Source organism: Mixophyes fleayi, chromosome 9 (genome assembly GCF_038048845.1).
Source record: "Mixophyes fleayi isolate aMixFle1 chromosome 9, aMixFle1.hap1, whole genome shotgun sequence".
Classification (NCBI taxonomy): Eukaryota; Metazoa; Chordata; class Amphibia; order Anura; family Limnodynastidae; genus Mixophyes; species Mixophyes fleayi.
In genome coordinates, this window is record NC_134410.1 from 28238194 (window position 1) to 28258432 (window position 20239).

The 20239-nt window shown below is 39.2% G+C and overlaps 1 protein-coding gene across 2 annotated transcripts; it reads right to left on the minus strand.

Moving 5' to 3' along the window:
• Positions 1-1102: 1102 nt before the first annotated feature.
• LOC142102339 (NTPase KAP family P-loop domain-containing protein 1-like) lies at positions 1103-19973 on the minus strand. 2 transcript variants are annotated; one of them, XM_075187152.1, is made up of 5 exons: positions 19850-19973; positions 11564-11625; positions 7808-7939; positions 2861-4635; positions 1103-1835 (listed from the first exon to the last, which is right to left on the minus strand). In XM_075187152.1, the coding sequence occupies exons 2-5, from the start codon at positions 11574-11576 to the stop codon at positions 1527-1529; spliced, it is 2229 nt and encodes a 742-aa protein (XP_075043253.1). In that variant the 5' UTR covers positions 11577-11625; positions 19850-19973; the 3' UTR covers positions 1103-1526. The 2 variants fall into 2 exon arrangements, with proteins under 2 accessions (XP_075043253.1, XP_075043254.1); XM_075187153.1 differs by lacking the exon at positions 19850-19973 and adding an exon at positions 15181-15373.
• Positions 19974-20239: the final 266 nt, after the last annotated feature.

Below are 20239 nucleotides of genomic sequence, written 5' to 3' on the forward strand. Positions count from 1 at the left end.
TAAATGTCAGCAGTACTGCATTATGTATCGCTGCGATTTGCATTGAAACATAATGGATGGTAACGCTGTTTAATAATAAATGGACCCTAGAATTCCTACTGAATGTATCTCAAAATTCTGATTCCCTTAAAGTGTCCCTGTTAGAAAACATAAAAAAGTCTTTGTAGCTATTTTCACAACACTCAATTTTCTTTAGACATTTATTTATTTATTGTATTTGCTAATCTATTCTATTTCTATATATTTTGAGGGGAAAAATTACACCACCTTTTTCATATATTGTAATATAATAACTTTATATTATGTACATTTCCTTCAATCTATTTTGAAAGTTTAATTAAGCAAATTCCTATTTTTTTTTATATGATTTTAAGTGTAATAAGTCGCATTATCCATAGCATCATAGAGCCAGAAACATTTCTATCATATAGTAAAATAACAGAGAACTACAAAACTGAGACAACTGAACAGCGCAGGCTTCATCTTAACTCTGCTTTACAATGGACTGGATCTGCGTTAGGCCATGTACACAGGAGCATTCTCTTAAAGCGTTCAACATCATTATTAAAGTCTATTAAATGCATTTTGATGATGGTAATTCAAAGAATAATCTATGCAAATGGACCAGTGTAGAAACACATAAAGAGGGAAGTCAGGGTCCAGAGGGGTGGGGCGTCTAGGGTTTGTTTGTTTAATATTACAGGATATAGCACGTCCTTTAGGATTGTGTGCTTGATTGCATTTGTGTTAAGCTAGGTACACACTACAGAAAATGTCTCCCGCTGCGATATCTTTAATGATTTTATCAACGACTGAAAGTCTTGACCAGCAGGCCGATTCATGCGTGCACCCGATTTTACAGGATTTACCTTCAGATCTGTGCTCTTCATTTGACATAACCATCATCTGAAAAGATTGTGACTCTGTAATCTCCATGGAGATCCTGATCGTGAGTGCATACACACTGCAGGTTTGGAACAACGCGTTTCACTGATGAACGAGATTTTTAGTCCAGTTTAAAAAAATCAAATGAAACAATACAATGTGCTTCGGATCAATAATCATTCTTCGTTGGAGCACACTAATGCAATATTGGGCCAAACACTCGTTTATCGGGTGATTGGCCCGATAATTGGCTGAAAACACTGTAGTGTGTACCCAGCCTAACTCTCAAGACTCTGGAATAGACCATAAACAAGTGCCAGGAGGTGAAGGCCATCATTTCATTATTTTTATTTTGAAGATTGGAATACTCTCAGTTGTATCTCCCGTTGACATGTGGAGAACTGCAGAAAAGTCCATATGATCGCAGATCACACCTTCAAAGCGTTCCTAGTCCATAAATTATTTTGAATCAATACCATAAGTTTTTATACAGCTGCCTTCAATGTATCTCACAGTGTTTTATATTAACTAGTTTATGATATCCACAGGGGCGTGGACAAGTCTCTAGTCATGCGTGCAAGCAAAAGTACATTCGTCACACGGAGTGTAAGAATTCTAGGACATATGTAATGTTGGGAGACTTAGAGATTTTCATTTGAGATGTATAGAGAAATGTTGCTCTTCTTTAAGATGTCCTCCTTGGATCCAACAAAAAGTTTTGGAGCTTCCTGCTTGTTAAACACTTGTGTAGGTGCGGGGGCAGCAGGAGGTGGTGGAAGTACTCCTAAGAAATATACACTGAATAGTGTCCAGTCTCCCAGGCCCATACACAAGACATCCTTGATCTCATTATTATCACTGTAGACAAGTGCTCGGCCATTCAGATTGTGCTCTTTTATCTTCTGTCGATACAATTGAAGATTCTCTTCTCGAAAACCTAGTTTGGTCATCTAGAAGAGAAGAAGGAAAGGGTGTGAGACATAAAGGTGTGTAGGGAGTGTGGTACCTGACCTTTTTAATAATAGTACATATTATGCCCTCTTCAGGGCCTGATTAAGGCTAACACGTTGGTAGCGCCACCCTTGCCTTCCACGCCAGGCTAATACGTAGTAGGTAAAAATGTTTATGCTGCCGTGTTTTCAAAACTCAGCTCCATAGCATAGCATGTATGGCAAAACGGAGGCATGAACGAGCGCTACTGAGAGGGCGAACTGTTATGACTGTCGCCATCCTTGTCTCTCCTACTCTCTGATCCTCAAGCACCTGCCCAAGGATGACTCATTAGACCTGATTCGTTAAGGAAAGTAATGCAGAACAAATGAGTTAATTTGTACCTTGGTAAAACCATGTTGCATTGAAGGGGAGGGGGTAAATTTAAAATGTGGGGACAGATTGATAGTTGGGGAAGGGCATGTCCAAGATCAACCTTAAATTTCACTCTAAAAATAAAGCTATCAAGTATTTGTGTGCTACATGAAAAAACAGCCAGTATTTAAATGATGTGCTAAATAATATACTAACTTGCACCCATTGCATTGTAGCATGGTTTTGTCCAGGAGAATTTTTTTTTTTGCTTTACTTTCCTTAATAAATCAGGACCATTGTCTTTAGGGAATATGTCATGATTAAAATCTTACTACATTTTTCTTGTTTTCTTTCTACTTTGGAGAACAACTATTCTCTTATATTTTAAAATGAATTTCAGTTTATGAAAATCATAAATTATATGGAGTAGTCTTTGTAGTCAATATGTATACAGCTCACTTTGATATACCCAGTCCTAATATATTCCCTTACAAAGTACGTCCTGAGACTTGATAAATGCAATAAACTTAATATTTGATTTGTCAGGCTTTCTATAGAGCTATACAATATAATTAGTAATTATTAACTTGTTTTTGTTTTCTTGAACAGAGCTATAGGAAAACATTGTGAATTTTTTTTGCCAGAAATAATAATAACCGTACACACTTACTTCTTTGCAGACCTCCTCTATGTTCATATTCAGCAAGGACAGCATAGTCAGTCTATTGCTCTTCTTGGATTCCCACATGTTATTACTGCCTCGCAGAAGTTCCATTCGTCTTTTAATGGAGCAGTCTAAATTGACAGTAAATGGCAGAAAAAAGTTGGCGTCTTTCACAGTGAAGTTGTCACATAATAGTTTATGGAAGATCTCTGGGTCCCCATCCAGCTCCAGTAGATCTTTGAGGTTTGTTTTAATAGCATCCAACTCTTCCAAGGACTTTTCAAAAACATTCCAAAGTAAAGTTCTGGAGTATAGAGAATATTCACGAGCCTGTTCTTCCATGCATTTCCTCTGTTGTTCATCTTCGATGCACTGCAATATCCAACTGAGGCGACAGGGCCATTGGGTAGCCAGAAGCACCCACTCTGTCACCTTATGAGGCTGTATCTGGTTTTTCGGCACATCCCTAATCATTAGTCTGATGGTTATGGTGATGGTGTTCACCACCCTTCTGATGTGGACGACATTGTCAGTGATATAATCTTTCATCCTTTCATCAAAAAGGTATCTGAAGGCTTCATCTATTAAGGTTTTGGTCTTTGGTCCTTTATCTGTCAGAAAGCTGTTGGACTGCCCTATGTCACTGGAGCTTGTGACCATCAAGGGAAAGTCATGGACACCAAACTCATTGTGAGGGGAAGCTCGTTGCCGAAGCAGTAGCTGATCTTTCTCATTTGGTATATCAACATCTAATGTCACATCTTCCTCCATTTCTCTAATTAGCTCACCTTTCCCCTCAATTATATTTCTCAGCAAGACTAATTTAGTCTCACAATCCATTTTGGGGATACTAAAAGGCAATGTTATAATCCGGTTTAAGAACTGATAGCCATTGTTGGCCATGCCTTTTAGCTGCTGGGAGCTTTCAACACATTCCACAATGATACTGGGATCCACAGCCAAGATGGATATAAATGGAGCTCTGGGATCAGAGAGCAGAATATTCATAGCGTTCAAAACGCCCACTACTTTGTCTGGCATGCATTTGTCCAAGTTAGTAATCTCTAGGACAACTCTAATTTTCTGCCTTTGGAAGACCTCCATGAGTTGAAGGTAGCAGGTGATTATCTTAACCTCCCTCTTCACATCACTCATGAAGCCCAACTGGGAGCTCATGTCTGTCCTATTCATTTTTCGCTCCACTTTACCTTTCTGGGTAACAGCGGCATTTCTAACCACCACAACAACTACTCTAATTGCTCCTGCTGCAGAGATGCCAACCACGGTTGCCCCAATGCCTTCAGCAGCAGCCACCAAATTTCCTGTGAGATCACCAAATGGAAAGCCATATATCAGAAACAAAGCACCCACAGTGATTGCAACGACGATGACCAGCAAGGTAGCAAGCCAAAGTGGGATACATAGAAACTTCTTACTGACCCATTCGTGTTTCAGTGGCGCATCTATAATTTTGCTTTTCCTGCACACGGCTCGATAAATGCTAATAGGCGCCAATCCAAAGTATGTCTCAATGCCATCACAGAGTGTGGTAACCAGTCCAGCCCAAAGCTGATCACTTCCTGCGAATTCCCACGCGCTGAATCGGATGAAGACGTATCGAATGTTTTCTCGTTGCTTGTGCCTTTCTGTGATGACAGGGTGGTGAAATATTATGAGGAAGAGGAGTTTGATGAGGTCTTTTCCTGTACATTTCCTGGTTTTCTGTCCAGTCCTCAGCACCTCATCCTTTTCCTTGCTCAGTGTTTCGGCAGATAGATATGCTTCAATAACAGTAAAATAACATTAGCTTCTGCACCTCCTAGTATCATTTTAAAAATCAGAAACTACTATAATTTATTCTGCTACTCATTGTGAACCCCAAGAATGAAAACAGTCACATGGAGAATATACCTCTTTGATAAATTTGGCCACTATAGTGTTCTTTAAAGTGTACATACACACATTGGAGGCAGCCATTTTGTGGTGTGAGCCATTATTCAGTCTATCCATTCACTAGGGGCATCGCCAACACATGAGATACATTCTTCCAAGTTCCTAGAGAATTCATAGGTTGTATTTTCAAGAAAATTGATTCAGCCCACAAAATGACTACCTCCACACTGTCAAAGGTACACGTTATATGTTCAGTATAACATATGGGTATAGTGGTCATAATACCAAGACAGATGGATGGTAGAATACCTGTTGATTTAACCAAACAACAACTTTTGAAGAAGACAACTCTTAACATTTTAGGACATGATTCAGAGATAGGTGTAAGTCCATTTGCAACTTGTAGAAATGCACTTTGCTGCACTACCCTTATGTCTAAAACATTTGAGATGTATAGAGAAATGTTGCTTTGCTTTAAGATGTCCTCCTTGGATCGGGGGGCATGCACATAGCAGTAAAGTAAGGGCATTAGTGTAGTACGACTCTTAGAGATGCACCCCAGTTAGATATGGATGCATCTCTTAGAATGAGCATCTTTTGCAGCATCCCTAAGGCTGGTATAAAGATATGTACTGAGGATTATGATGATGACAGCATCAGTGGGTATCATTGCTGTATAATAAAAAAAATTATGAAAAGCCTCCCCCTCAAATTAATAACCAGTTCCATAGTCTGGGGCAAAATCCCAATATAGCAGAGGGGCACCGACTGCAGGGTCCCCCTGATGAAGCTGTGAGCAGCACCAGACTTGGTTGCTAACTCTATAACACAGACCTGCAGTGTGCTGAATTTGCTGGAGTTGCCAGGGGGCAGCAAAATTTATCAGGCAAGCCCCCCTCCTAGAGCCAACCAGCACTGGGGCTCTTAATGGCACTGCCCACGAACTGTAAGTGCATGAGTAATAGTAATAAAAATGACTTATCTCAGCAAGCCCAGGCAGCATTTGACTGTTTGACCCTGCTAGTGCTTTTGGAACCACAAGCACCAGCTTACCCAGGGCTGCCAGGGGCTATTGTGTAAGTATGTGTTTTTTAGCCGTATTATTTGCACCAGCTACTGGGCAGGTGAAAGTGCTGACTGATAGTGATGACTTACACGGCAGCCACTAGCTGGCACATGTGTATGCAAGTAAGATAAACTATAAAGCTGCATTGTATGTACAGTACACATTAAGAACATCCTGATTTGAAAAAAAATTAAAAAAATATATATTTTTTTATAAATCTTTTTATTAATAATTAAGAGTTGCCAATTTATTTTATAGAATATTTTTGTGTGCATCCGTTCTTCTGATGGGGTTTTATATTACAAATATGCATTGTAATTCCTACCTTTTCTTCTGACTCTTCCCCCTCATTCCCCTTCCCCTATCCTTATCCTCCGTTCCTCCTTCTCTCCCTCTCTCCCCTGTGTCTCTCTGTCAGTCTTCCCCTCCCCTTAGATTGTACGCTCCTTCGAGCAGGGTCTTCTCTCCTCCTGTCTTCACCACTTTTAACTCTGCTCGCCAGCTATCTAGCCTTACTCCTTGAGGACCCTCTTCCCCCATCCCCTCTCGCTTCCTCCTCTTCCCCTGGGGGTCTCCCTCTCATCCGTGCCCTCCCTACTTGGTGCCGTTGTTGGCTGACCTTCCCCCGCCCCTCTAGCTGTGCCTTGAGCTCACTGAGTTACTGTGATTATTGTTTACTGTTCTGTGCCATCTCTCCTCGTATTGTTATTTCGTTTGTCCCTGTACGGCGCCGCGGACACCTAGTGGCGCCTTATAAATAAAAATTAATAATAATAATAATAATTGTGCGTATCCTGCCCTCTGTTCTGGCTGTCTACACACGCCAAGTAACGTTTAGCCATAGCGTAATCATATCCAGATTCAAATGGAAAGGTAGATCCGCGTGTATTTGAACATGGTCGGAACTACGCTCAAGTTCCTGCTCGTTTTTTTTAAACGCCAGTTGTGCACAGGTGCGTCAGAACATGAATCGGGTCCCAAAATGCCTGACAGTCTGTGTGGATGTTGACGTGTCAGAAAACCAGTCATGCCAGAGGGCTTAGAGGATTTCTCCACACAATAGTTAACAAGTAACTATACACTGCCCATGTGATAATTAAAATAATAGTAATAAAACCTGACTCGTGACTTGTTCAAACACTGGCGCTTATCAGTACCTGTATTCCCCTTGCCCCTTGTTATGCTGAAGCTAGGACAGTGATGTGTGCTTTGAACCAGAAATTATTGTCTCTCCAAAAAAATAAAAATATACAAATCCCAAAAACAGAAATATAAAAAGTTCTCTAAATGACTATATTAAAAATGCAATTAGATTTTTTGTTTATCCCTAAAGCTACTGTAACAGGGACAGTTTTCTCTTTACAATATGAATGCTGCTGTATTTGACTGCTCGCTCATTTCCCCACTGCAGCGACAGGCTATAAAAGCATACTATTTAGCGTGTAATATTTTAAAATTTAAATTCTTTCATGAGTGTCACATCAAGGAGAAGTGTAAAGATTGTCTGCTATTCTGTCACATATTCACTTGTTTTAATAAAACATGACGATTGGCTGTGGATATTTTGTTATATTGGTTTTACACTCTTCTATATTTTTCCTTTCCATAAATCTGAATATTTCACTAGGAAGAACAAAAGAAGATTTCGTTCAGATCATTCATTTCGCATCACATTTAATATAAGTATATTTATTATTTTATCTCATCTTGCTTTTTGTATGAAGAAAAATGACAGGTTTTCCCCTGAGCTTGCTCCATATGAATATGGATTACAGGTATTCTGCACAACTTGTTCTATATCACGGGGAATCCCAGGTATTCTACTCAGCTTCCTCCATATGAAGGGGAATTGCAGAACCCTTCTACTCACCTGGATAAAGAGAAAGATCAGTGGAATTCTTGTATTCACCTATGTGATAAAAACCCACCAGTAACAAACATGCAGGCAATAGTTCTGAGACAGCCAAACAAAACATTGTCCTTCTAATACTCACATTCAACCTTGTTGAGAAGAGTATCCTTGCGTCTACCCCATGGTGCATAAAATCCAACCGTGACAGGAGAGACCACATAATATAGAGCCTTGGCCAGAGAATAGCAATAGATGTCATCCTTGGTCTGGAAACCTTAAGGAAGAGTAAATGGAAATAACACGTCAAGAGGAATGAAGAGAGCATTTAACGTAATGTAACTTTATAGTAACTTATTAACATGAAATTGACATTTTTTTAGGCATAGACTCCCTGCCCATTCAAGTTATGGGGTCACAGGAAGACAATTTGACTTGTCCAAGATCACTGGGATCTGTATCAGGATTTGACCCTGCAAGTTTTATTGTGTTATTGTTTATCACCTAGGCGACTCTACCCAATATAAAACGAGAAAGAAAGCTGGAGTTTTATATGATGTTGGATCAAGATCAGTTTTTTGTATAGTAGATACTATATTAAAGCCAAAAGGAACAAAATGTCCACTCTGTCCAAAAGTTATATATTATATTGTTATTGTAAGGGGGAAATTACGTGGTGTGCTAATCCAGATAAAGGCATTCAAATAAGTAAAAAAAAAGAAGAAATTGATAAATAGCACTCAATTACAAACCACCCATTTAAAATGATATAATTACATGATTTATTGGAATAATTCACACCATTTCACAAATATACACACACAAATTTCTAAAAAAATTAACTAAGGCATGATAAATATATGATTAATTAGTTTTAGGATAAATTAACGAAACACGTGATTAGAAAACATCACACAAAAGCGCATAAATATTATGCAAATGCCAAATTCATGACAATATAATACAAAAATATAATATATCATATAATATAAATAATTGATGTATAATGCATGAAGACAAGAATCTGATGGTATTCAATACCGATTGTTTTTCAAATAAGCAGCCAAGGGATTGTATATACCACAAGTAGCCACAAGGATGAACATAATGATGGCATAAACTGATTATCCATGTGATAAATATACCGGTTCCCAAGAAGGGTGGAGGGTTTAAGAGGAAAGGTAGTCCTGACACATACAAACTCCAGTTAGAGCAGTGAATGATGTCTCTGTGAGTATTCGCGCCTAAGAGGCATAAACACATCACATCTATGCATTGTGCCGCTGACCTTTGTCATGGTTACTTCATGGAGTAATTGATTGAATATAAATAGAGGCACATATCATCAAATTAGCTGGCAAAACACATCCATAGTTTACATCAGTAGAGTCAATGTTTGTACAAAAGGTGTGTTGTATTACCACATACTCTATCCACAATACAAGTAATGTTCAAGAAGAAATGTAATAAATCAATAGGTTGCTGCAGAGATAACCTATAAAGATTCAAAAACTACACAACTTTAATGTCATACTTTCTGTAAACACCAACAACCTGGCTACTTGTGCTCTGTACCGATGGCCGTAACTTCTCCCTTAGAGTTGAATAGACTCATCGGTACTCTGGAGTTTTAGGCGTTTACCATTCATGGTTGGAGTATGGACAATTGGAAGAGGAGAAAAGGTCAAGGTCAAAAGATAATATGGGGTGTACATACAGCAGACTAAATGTTAGGATTCCCATGAGACTAGAACCAACAGCAATAGAATCCCATGTCAGGGAGTTCAACAATGGCTAGCCAAGGACAGCAGCCAAAGGTCAGAAGGTGGGGTAAAGTGACTGTGTCATGCCTTTCCGATTTGTGTACTTCTGTTATAAAATCTATAAAGATGGACTGCCATAATAGAGAGCCTTGGCCAGGAAATAGCAATATATCTATCTATGATTGGCTGAGTTGTGTAAGACCGATTGGCTGCCTAACTATTAACTAGCAGGGCTCACCGGAGCTTAATTAATTTTGTGCCCCGTGTCCTTGGGAGCAGACCTCTCATTACATAGGGTTATTTTTCATATTTTTCCCTTACGGATTACCATCTTCTCATTGGATTACGTCAGACCAAGAAAGAAGAAGATTTTAGGTAATCATTAAATAGCAAAATTTTAATTTGGGTACAAAAATAAGTATGGGGGCAAAGTATAGTTGAACGGGATGACGGGAAAGTGTAGTTTTCCCTCTTCATACATGGCCCTTTCAGACAGCAGTTGATTCTGTAACTGATATGTTCTGCTTCCCTGAGCCGCGTCATTTCAAAAGAGGAGTATAAACGCCATAATCAAATAAAGGTCCAGTAGACCTAATATTGATATTGCTTTATATAAAGTGTACGTATATAGTGTTGTTAGATCTAACATTATTGTACTCCAGATTTCATGCTGGGAAATCAAATGCCAAGAGCCACTCAGAGCCTATAATGGAAGAGCTTAAATACCACATCTAGGAGTATATTTACTAAACTGCGGGTTTAAAAAAGTGGAGATGTTGCCTATAGCAACCAATCAGATTCTAGCTGTCATTTATTAGTACATTCTGCAAAATGACAGCTAGAATCTGATTGGTTGCTATAGGCAACATCTCCACTTTTTCAAACCCACAGTTTAGTAAATCTAGCCCCTAGTCACTTTTATTCTCTGGCAGATTATTTCAGTTGCGCTAGAATATAACTATGTTTGTGCATTTGATTCAACTGTATCTACACAACAAATCTGTTTTCATATATAATGACAATGGAAATAAACAAATCTAATATAAATCGAATGTAGAGTTACCCTTTAAGCTGTCATGGTATGTACCATTTGCCGATGTGTTTACAAAGGTTGCAATATGTTTTTCGCATTAGGGGCCTGATTCATTAAGGAACTTAAATTAAGAAGTTTCTTATTTAAGTCTCCTGGACAAAACCATGTTACAATGCAAGGGGTGAAAATTAGTTTTCTGTTTTGCACATAAAATATCAACTTTAAATTTCAGTGTACAAATAAGCTATCAAGTATTTGTGTGCTACATGAAAAAACAGTCAGTATTTAACTTATGTGCAAAACAGAAAACTAATTTTCACCCCTTGCATTGTAACATGGTTTTGTCCAGGAGACTTAAATAGGAAACTTCTTAATTTAAGTTCTTTAATGAATCAGGACCTAGATCATTAAGAGTTAACCCCTTGGCTAGCATCATTTATAGTGTTTCTTAATTACTGTCACTGAATTACAAGTCTACAGATGTAACCTTTCATGTAGAACGTAATTGCTTACTTTTTCATTTACCCCTGACTTTATGTCTGAATTAGTATGCGCTATATTAATTATTTTTCATCATCTGGTTAACTTAACTCATGTTGCTACAGTCAGAAAGTCAGTGGTGGAAATTATGGGAGCAGCCAATCTCCTAACATTAAAAAGATGGAAACTCAAAGCAAACTCAAAAAAGAAAGTTTAAAAGTATCACAATGGTAACTTTGAACTTTTGTAACAGTCATACCTGTTTATTATATTAGTGTGCATTTGATGATTGAGGGAGAAGAGATAAGGTGAGGGGTAATATAGATAACATTTCTCCACTGCCTGAGAATGTAACACACCTGGACACTGGGTGGGAATTAGCAGGGCAGGAGTGCGTGTGTATGTATGTGCATCTGTGTGTGTGTATGTGTATGTATGTGTGTGTGTGTGTGTGTGTACGTGCATTTGTGCCTGTGTGTGCGTGTGTGTGTGTGTGTGTGTATGTGGTGGGTGCTGACAGATCAGATTATTGAGAGAGGGTGGGTAAATAAATAAATGATAACATATGAAAGAACTTAGTGTAATGGAAGATAGGTGGTTTAATAGCCAGAAAGCAGTTCCTTACCAGAAAACACCATGTCAGCACTTTATTATCGGCAGCTTCACTAGAGATCCGATTCCTTATAGCTGTGGAGAGCAGGAGACATTCTTGTTAATGTGACCTCTCGGTCGTATCAGGACCAAAGTGCTTGGCAATAACACTAGTCCTCCCCCTTCTCCCCCGTCCTTTAATGCCCTCTCCCAATCTCCCCGCTCTCTTGTGAAAACACAATACAGTATTATTTAATCTCACATGATACCGCATGTGTATATAAGGAGGGGTATATATTAGACAAATTAGTTCTAACACACCAAACTGACTATATCAGAACCAATCTCTCTGAAGAGCAATGAGAGGTATCGTAAGATCTACTAATTGCACAATTAAATGGTTGCTTTTGTCTTGGCAACAGTTGTCAAATATCATACATCAAATGTTGTTATGGTTATTTTATTATTCAATTTTTATAAAGGACCAGAGTTGTATGTAGTGCCTGCAGTTAAAATAGATATCATCATCATTTATTTATATAGCGCCACTGATTCCGCAGCGCTGTACAGAGATCTCACTCACATCAGTCCCTGCCCCATTGGGGCTTACAGTCTAAATTCCCTAACATACACCCACAGACTAGGGTCAATTTTTATAGCAGCCAATTAACCTACTAGTATGATTTTGGCGTGTGGGAGGAAACTGGAGCACTCGGAGGAAACCCACGCAAACACGGGAAGAACATACAAACTCCACACAGTAGGAGGCTATGGTCCTATGCCCTTTAAACCTAAAAAAAGGAATGTTGAATAAACAAATCCCTATAACACTCATGCTAAAAATGTTTATTAAATGTCTGCTTCTCCATTTGTCGTTTACCCACCCAGACCAGATTGGAAAACATAAATGAATCAAGAAGTAAAAAAAAAAAAAAATAATTCACAAACCCCAATTTCTAGCTCAGGTCGGCACTAAATTCATCACTTTGACCCCCAGTTTGAATGGTTGGATGAGCGAACCGATTAGAGACCTGGGAAAAGGTGCAACCCATTTCCAACGTATTTGGTTGGCAAGGTGTCTAGGAAACTCCCAGTTTCATTCATTTAACAAATTTACCGCTGCTGATACTGTTACAACTGCATATTCAATTAACCTGTGAAAATATATTTTTAATTCCAATGGGCCTGCAGGTAGAGTAAAGCAATAATTAGTGATGTTTTAAACAATAAAAGTTATCCTTCTCTTTTTGGTGATAGTGTTACTTTCTATAAGGATCTCACAGATGCAGCTTAATTATTCAGTCTATTCAGGCTCTCAGCAGTGAAGCACTCATGTCCTGTCATATTAATTCTGGTGTCCTTACAAAAATATGTGTAATTCGCATATATATATATTAGAGATGCTCAGGCTCGGTTTCTCGAGAACCGAACACACCCGAACTTAGGGGATCCGAGTACCGAGCCGAGCCAGCTCGGGACTTTTGCCCTATTTCGGAATCGAAAACGAGGCAAAACGTCATTGTGACGTCATTGGATCTCGCAAATTTTGAAATCTATAAATATCGCCATCCACGGCGATCTAGTGCCATTTGAAAGAGAGACACAGAAAGGGTAGCACACTGCGTAGAGCAATTGGTCAGTCAAATAGAATTGAAAGAGGAATGTGGTAGCAGTGTTCAACAAAGTCTACAGTGACATTCAGGAGAGCTCCATTGCTAATTCTCATTGCAGAAAAATACAAATACTAGTGCTGGCAGGGTTGGTGTAATTCTGCAGTCAAATTCTACTGTGTTATATAGGTTACACACAGAGAGGAGTGATCCATTGGTAATTCTCATTGCAGAAAAATATAAATACTAGTGCTGTCAGGGTTGGTGTAATTCTGCAGTCAAATTCTACTGTGATATATAGGAAACACACAAAGAGGAGAGCTCCATTGCTAGTTCTCATTACAGAAAAATACAAATACTAGTGCTGTCAGGGTTGGTGTAATTCTGTAGTCAAATTCTACTGTGTTATATAGGTAACACAGAAAGAGGAGAGCGCCATTGCTAATTGTCATTGCTGAAATACAAATACTAGGCCTTGCAGTCTTTTCTTCTGACTTTGCAGTCAAATTGTACGGTGTTATATAAGTTATACACAAAGAGAAGAGCTCCATTGCTAATTGTCATTGCTGAAATACAAATACTAGGCCTTGCAGGCTTTTCTTCTGACTTTTCAGTCAAATTGTATGGTGTTATATAGGTTACACACAAAGAGAAGAGCTCCATTGCTCCACTGCTAATTGTCATTGCTCAAATACAAATACTAGGACTGGCAGGCTTTTCTTCTGAGTTTGTGACCTTTGAGGTGGTCAAAAATGACTGCAAATCACTTGAAATTAGTGTTATTGAGGTTAATAATAATGTAGGATCAAAAAAAGAGCAACATTTTAACCTATTTTAGCAGTTTTCTAAAAAATTAAAGTTCCAAAACCAAAGCACACGAGGGCGGTTTTGCCAAAACCAAAACCAAAACACGTAGCTAATCCAGATCCAAAACCAAAACCACTTCACGGGGGTCAGTGAGCATCTCTAATATATATATATATATATATATATATATATATATATATATATATATATATATATATATATATAAAATCTAAGATGCAGGTGAACTCTTTAAGCACTAAGACCATGTTTATACATAATAAAAGACAGCTATGTGTTAAACTCTGCAGTAATATAAACTCTATAATAGAACTTGCATAATCATAAGGTACTTAGCGCACATTTTGATCAAACTGTGGGTGCCCATCTACCACGTCGAGGTGACCTATTTCAGATGGACTACCTACATTAACAATTTCTAATTTTATAATATTTGACTTACCTCATTTAGTGCCTCTAAACTACAGGCACTATTGGTAGGAACTACACTGCTCTGATTACAGACACCTATGGATAGATAGGTGCTGGGGCAAATAGAATTTAGTCACCAGCTTACCTTACCTTTTTTGAGTGGCTGTGTTTAAAATCCCCACTCACTAAGGGTATGATGTCCTCTGTCTATACTTAGCTAATTGAGATTACTTTCAACTCACAGGGACGTCAGGAGCGTGACTGGGAAAGGGAATTAGGTCCCCCTCTGGATGAGTCTTGCTGGGCGGAAGTCATTGAAGGGAAGGGATTGCCACTCGCTCGATCTCCACGCACATCAAGGAAACAGCCTACAAATGGTACTACAATCGGTACTATACGCCTGGCAGGCTCTCCAAGATATTTCCCATGTCCATTCCGAGCTGCTGGTGGTATTGTGGCCAGAAAAGTTCACTTCTCCACATTTGGTGGACGTGTCCTCGCATATTCCCGTTCTGTGACATGTTCCTCTTGGTCATTAATTCCGTTTCTGAACATCAGTTGTCTAAGGACCCCTGAACATTTCTTCTTTCATACCCCCTACCTGATGAGAGCGCTCCTTCTAAGAAGTTGCTTTCCCATAATCTGGCTGCCACAAAATCTCTGATAGCTAACCACTAAAGGAACCACAACCCCCCCTCCCCTACATGCTGGCTCTTAGGAATTATGTCTGTCATATCGCACGTATGGAGAGTATCACTTACTAGTGTCACAACAAATTACACAACGTATTTGGGCCCCTTGGTACCTTAGGGAATGTCGTAGCTGTTTATCCACCTCTGCCCCCCCCCCCCCCCACGTTCCGTGAGTGGTAGTTCCCCTCGCGGTTTAGATCCTGAGCCACCTCCGGGTCCTCCGAGCTGGGTGCAATGTCTTCCGGGAAAGTGCCGCAATTTTGATGGTTTTTGTTTCAGTTACTGTCTGCGTCTATTTATGTTTACTGTTTGAATGTCTTTGATTTTAGTACCTGCCCCCCACCCCTCCCTGTCCTCTCCCCCCCTTCTGTCCCACTTCCCTCTGTTCTGTTTCTCTTCCTGTTCCAAATAACAAAATTCTGCGGAAACAACTTGTGTATTTATATTCTACTGTTTATTGTAGCTGATTTCTCATGTTTCCTTTCAAAATAAAGAGTTTAAAATAAATATATATACAACATTCCAAGGGTGGACGGTCCGCACACCCTAACTTCCATATATACTCGAGGTGTCGCACTGCTGTTACTGAAACTACAACACACAGTCCAAAGTGCAGGCGCGCTCTATAAGCACTAAGACCATGTTTATACATGATTAAAGACAGATATATGTTAAGCTCTGCAGTAATATAAACTCTATATAGAACTAGACTAAACATGAGGTTCATAGTGCACATATTGATCAAACTGTGGATGCCCACCAAAAATAATTTGAATAACACGTCTGTATTTGTCTTGTGTCAGAATGTGGTCAATCTTTGTTACTGAAAGGAGAAAATTTAGCATTTTTAAGTAAAGTATGCATTCAGTAAAGTTACTAATGCATACTTGTCTACTCTCCCGGAAATTCCCGGGAGGCTCCCGAATTTCGGGGAGTCCTCATGGACTCCCGTAAGAGTAAGCAAAGCTCCCGCATTCGCAGAAAGTCACAGCAACAAATGGAGGGGGCGAGGCTTAATCGCGTCATTAAGCTCTGCTCCCTCCATTCAATGCCGTGAATTTTGGCTTTTTATAGTGGGGACAGGGCTATGGTGACGCAACGATAATGTCACCTCGTCCTCCTCCTACCCCATGTCACAGAACTTCTCCCCCAGGAGAATCTTAAAAGTTGGCATGTATGTAATAATGTCTAGCAGTCCTGTAAGCAACTTGTGACTCTTCAACTGATGCAGAGCCAGAAGATGTATGATACCCTGCCAACCAGTGTGTCTTGCTTATATTAAATAAATTCATTATATTCTAATTCAGGAGAGCCCTTAGGGGGCTTCCAGTGAGGGAAGTCTTAACAACATTATGGGCCACTAGGCAAAGCTATTTATTGGTAACTCCAACAAAATCAGTGTTACTACTGGCAGGGGAATACAACGGACATGGACTGCTAAAAACATTAGAAGGACTTTATTATAGCTCTATGGCATCAAAAAATTATGTGTGTTGATTTTGTCCTGCTTATGTACAATTAATACGTGTACGTTGTTTTCGTGAAGGTCAAGATGTGTATTCGCAACAGCAAGATCGCATAACACATAACAGCTGATACTGAAGTGATTAGTCTATCTAGACGTTTTAATAAACTGGATTTGAAGGTTCTGAATAAATCTCTCGGAATAATATATTGAAAAGTTGGCAAGGCTATGTGGCCCCTATGCTCGTGGGGACCCTGGGCAACTGTTCAGTGTGCCCATGCATTAAGAGGGCTCTGCTTCCAGTTACCCAGAACCCTCTCCTTCCCTCTGGAATCGCTCAGCAAATACTATAATGCACCCTTAATAAGCATATATAGCGCTACCGATGAACCATATTTAAAATAATAAAAACTTAGCGTATGCATACCCAGTAGGGATAGCTCCTCCTACCTCTAATCCTGTGGCTTTGTGGATCAGATTGAGCTTAGATCAGTAATTGCATTTGAACAGTGGGGCCCGAAATCACATTAGTGTGTAGGCTGCAGTGATGAGCAAGTATTGTTCCACAGCACAAACTGAACTAAATATCTTGTTCAACGATAGAACAATGTTTTTCCAATCCTACAGTGTATACGCACTCAGGACCGGCAGTGTCCATAGATCTCTGTGGAATGTGCAGAGTCACAATTTTTTCATCCTATGGTCATGACAGACGAAGAGCACAGATCTGAAGGTAAATCGTGTTTACTGTGTACACATGAATCAGCAGGCTGATCGGGAGGTTTTTTTTCCAACCGTTGGAAAAATCGTTAACGATATTGCATCGGGAGAAATTTTCTACAAGGTGTACCCTACCTAAACAATAAGACACAGACAGCGACAGAAAGTGCCTCAGGGGCTAATACAGGATTTTTAGAGAATGGTCTCAAAATACTTGATTTCAAAACAAAATACTTAATTTGTGTGTTTGAGCCCTAAAATGTTGCTAATTCATTGTAAGATGATATCTGATAAAAAGATTGAGTTGCACAGTATATGTTTAGAATGTTCCAATAATGTTTTCCACCGTTTTTTGTAGTGTTCTTTAGTTCTGTAAAGGTCCTCTGCCATTATGTGTCAAGTACAGAAGAAAACAATAAGTAAAAATATATTATCTACAATCCACAGTCCTTTCACGTATTTACTGGCCTGACATTTATATATCATATTAACATATTAACACTTTACTACCCCAAAACACAATAACACCTAAGTACCCCTAAGTACTAAGTAGAGATAAAATGTGGGGGGAGAGAGAGAGAGAGAGAGAGAGAGAGAGAGAGAGAGAGAGAGAGTGAGTGAGAGAGAGGGGGCACCAGAAAATGAGAAGAGAGAAAATTGGGAGAGAGAGGGAGCACCAGAAAATGTGACGAGAGACAGTGAGTGCTTCATAAAATGTGAGAGAGAGGGGGCATCAGAAAATGTGGAGAGAGAGAAAGGGCACCAGAAAATGCGAAAAGAGAAAATGTGGGGAGAGAGAGGGAACACCAGAAAATTGGGGGGAGTAGAAAATGGGGGAAGAGGGAGCTACAGAAAATGCAGGGAAGGGTTATATTCAGAAATCCCCACAAGTTACATACTATTAATTTAAAGGAACTTAAGGTTTAAGCAACCATTTATTATATTAGTATGTGCCCACTATTTGGCTCTCCCTTCTTGCTATTAGTATAATTAATTTAATTATGCAGAATACATAACACATAAATAAAGGTAATCTAAATAAAATACATACAGTATTAAGCTGTGTATTTATTAAAATTTTGTGGGCAAGACGGCATGTGAGAAAAAAGCTGTGTAACATAGGGACATGTTTGAGAACAGCTGGTGGGCAGTGAGACGTGTGAAAGCTGGCATGGGCACCTAGGGCAGGGGTGCATATGAAAGATAAGCTAGCGGGCATGGGGTATGCAAGAAAAGCTGGTGGAATGGAGGTGTCATGTGTGACAAGAGCTGATGGGTGCGGGTGGCATGTGTGAGAAAAGCTGGTGGGCAGCGGGGAACATGTCAGTATGTAACAGGTGAGTAATTTATTTATTTTTTTTGCTTTGTTCTGAATTTTAACATTTGGAGCCCCCTGTAGATATCCTACATTTGCTCCTGGGCAGCAGTGGAACCTGGACAGCATTCTAGGTCTGACATCAGGTTAGGCTGAAGCTTTGCCTAGGGCGCAGAGAAACCTTACACCAACCAACCCTGTCTACGGGACCTCGCACTGATTTGAATCCTCCACATAATGTCAAACGCATTTTACATTTAAGTTATTTTCCGTTCTGCAGGTCCTATGCCTCTCGAAAGTACTTCCACAAATTAATCTGTTATAAAAATAGATTAAGAAAAAAATTACAAAGCCTCAGCAAGAAATGATTATTAATATCACAAGGCAAAAACTGGGAGAGCTACAACAAACTTACAGGATGTCACAGCAGGTTAGGTAAGAAGCTATAGGGTGAGTGGAGAATAGATCAATAGATCTGGGCCCCACGGGTAAATGTATCAAGCTGCGAGTTTCCTGGGGTTTTGAAAAGTGGAGATGTTGCTATAGCAACCAATCATATTCTAGTTATCATTTATTTACATTCTACAAAATGACAGCTAGAATCTGATTGGTTGCTATAGGCAACATCTCCACTTTTCAAACCCGCCGAAAATTCGCAGCTTGATACATTTACCCCCTGGTTCCTTTCAATCAACTTATTTATTTCACTTTCACTTAGAAGTAGTCTCAGCGTGTAAATGGGTGAGTCCTACCAACCGCACCATTGTACAGTGACAGTCTCAAACATAAAGATTTGTGTGTGGAATAAAGCCTGGAAAAGTTCCTGTCTTTCAATACTGACAATTACTTATTATTGAGTATATAAAAAGTAATATATATATATATATATATATATATATATTTATTTCTACTTAGCACTGTGTGATATGCTTAGATGCACCTGTTCAGCAGCAAACACAATATTAATGTGGGCATCTATGAGCTAGTGCCTCACTTTTTATGAGTGTGTGTTATACAGTAATAGTTATACACATGCTATAATGCTATAACATTAAAGCAGTAACATTAAAGTGTATATACATACAAATATATACAGTATATATAGGTAATAGGAAAATAAAAAGCAACAACACACGTTATGTAATCATTACACATGTACAGACCTGTATACTTTTTATTTATAACGCACAATCTGCCTTTAGACCTCTCCACAATCACACACGTTGCATTCGCTACAAATGACACAATACAAGAGTGACCGGTTCACATTTTGTCTACTCACCAAGTAGGCTGGTTGTCCTAATAGACCCACTTCTGTTTAACAGAAAGAGGAACTAGCTCCCCGCCTGTTTGTCTATGGGATTATGGTATAATAGATATTAGCTACACTGCTGCGCTGTTAGGTCAACATGGGACTGGCTTGGACTTTATCCTTACAAATAACGTGATTATAGGGCTCTAGGTGGCTGAGTAATAGGGCAATATATATAACGTATATGTAAATGAGAGAATGTGTGTAGAACGCAACTTTACTAATTCTAAGTACAGCACTGCATAATAACAATATTACAAAATCAGAAAACAGGGACAAAATGCAGAATCACTGAAATCAGGGTTCTTTCCTGAGGCAAACTGAGAGCCGTGTGATGCAGCAGATTCTGAGGGGTGGAAC

What these genes read in the sequence shown, in the direction of transcription:
- LOC142102339 (XM_075187152.1), bottom strand. An exon ending in TCTTCTCAACAAGGTTGAAT is followed by an intron (nt 4,636 to 7,807) that starts GTGAGTATTAGA and finishes CTGTTATTGAAG; the next exon opens with CATATCTATCTGCCGAAACA. An exon ending in TAGAGGAGGTCTGCAAAGAA is followed by an intron (nt 1,836 to 2,860) that starts GTAAGTGTGTAC and finishes CTTCTCTTCTAG; the next exon opens with ATGACCAAACTAGGTTTTCG.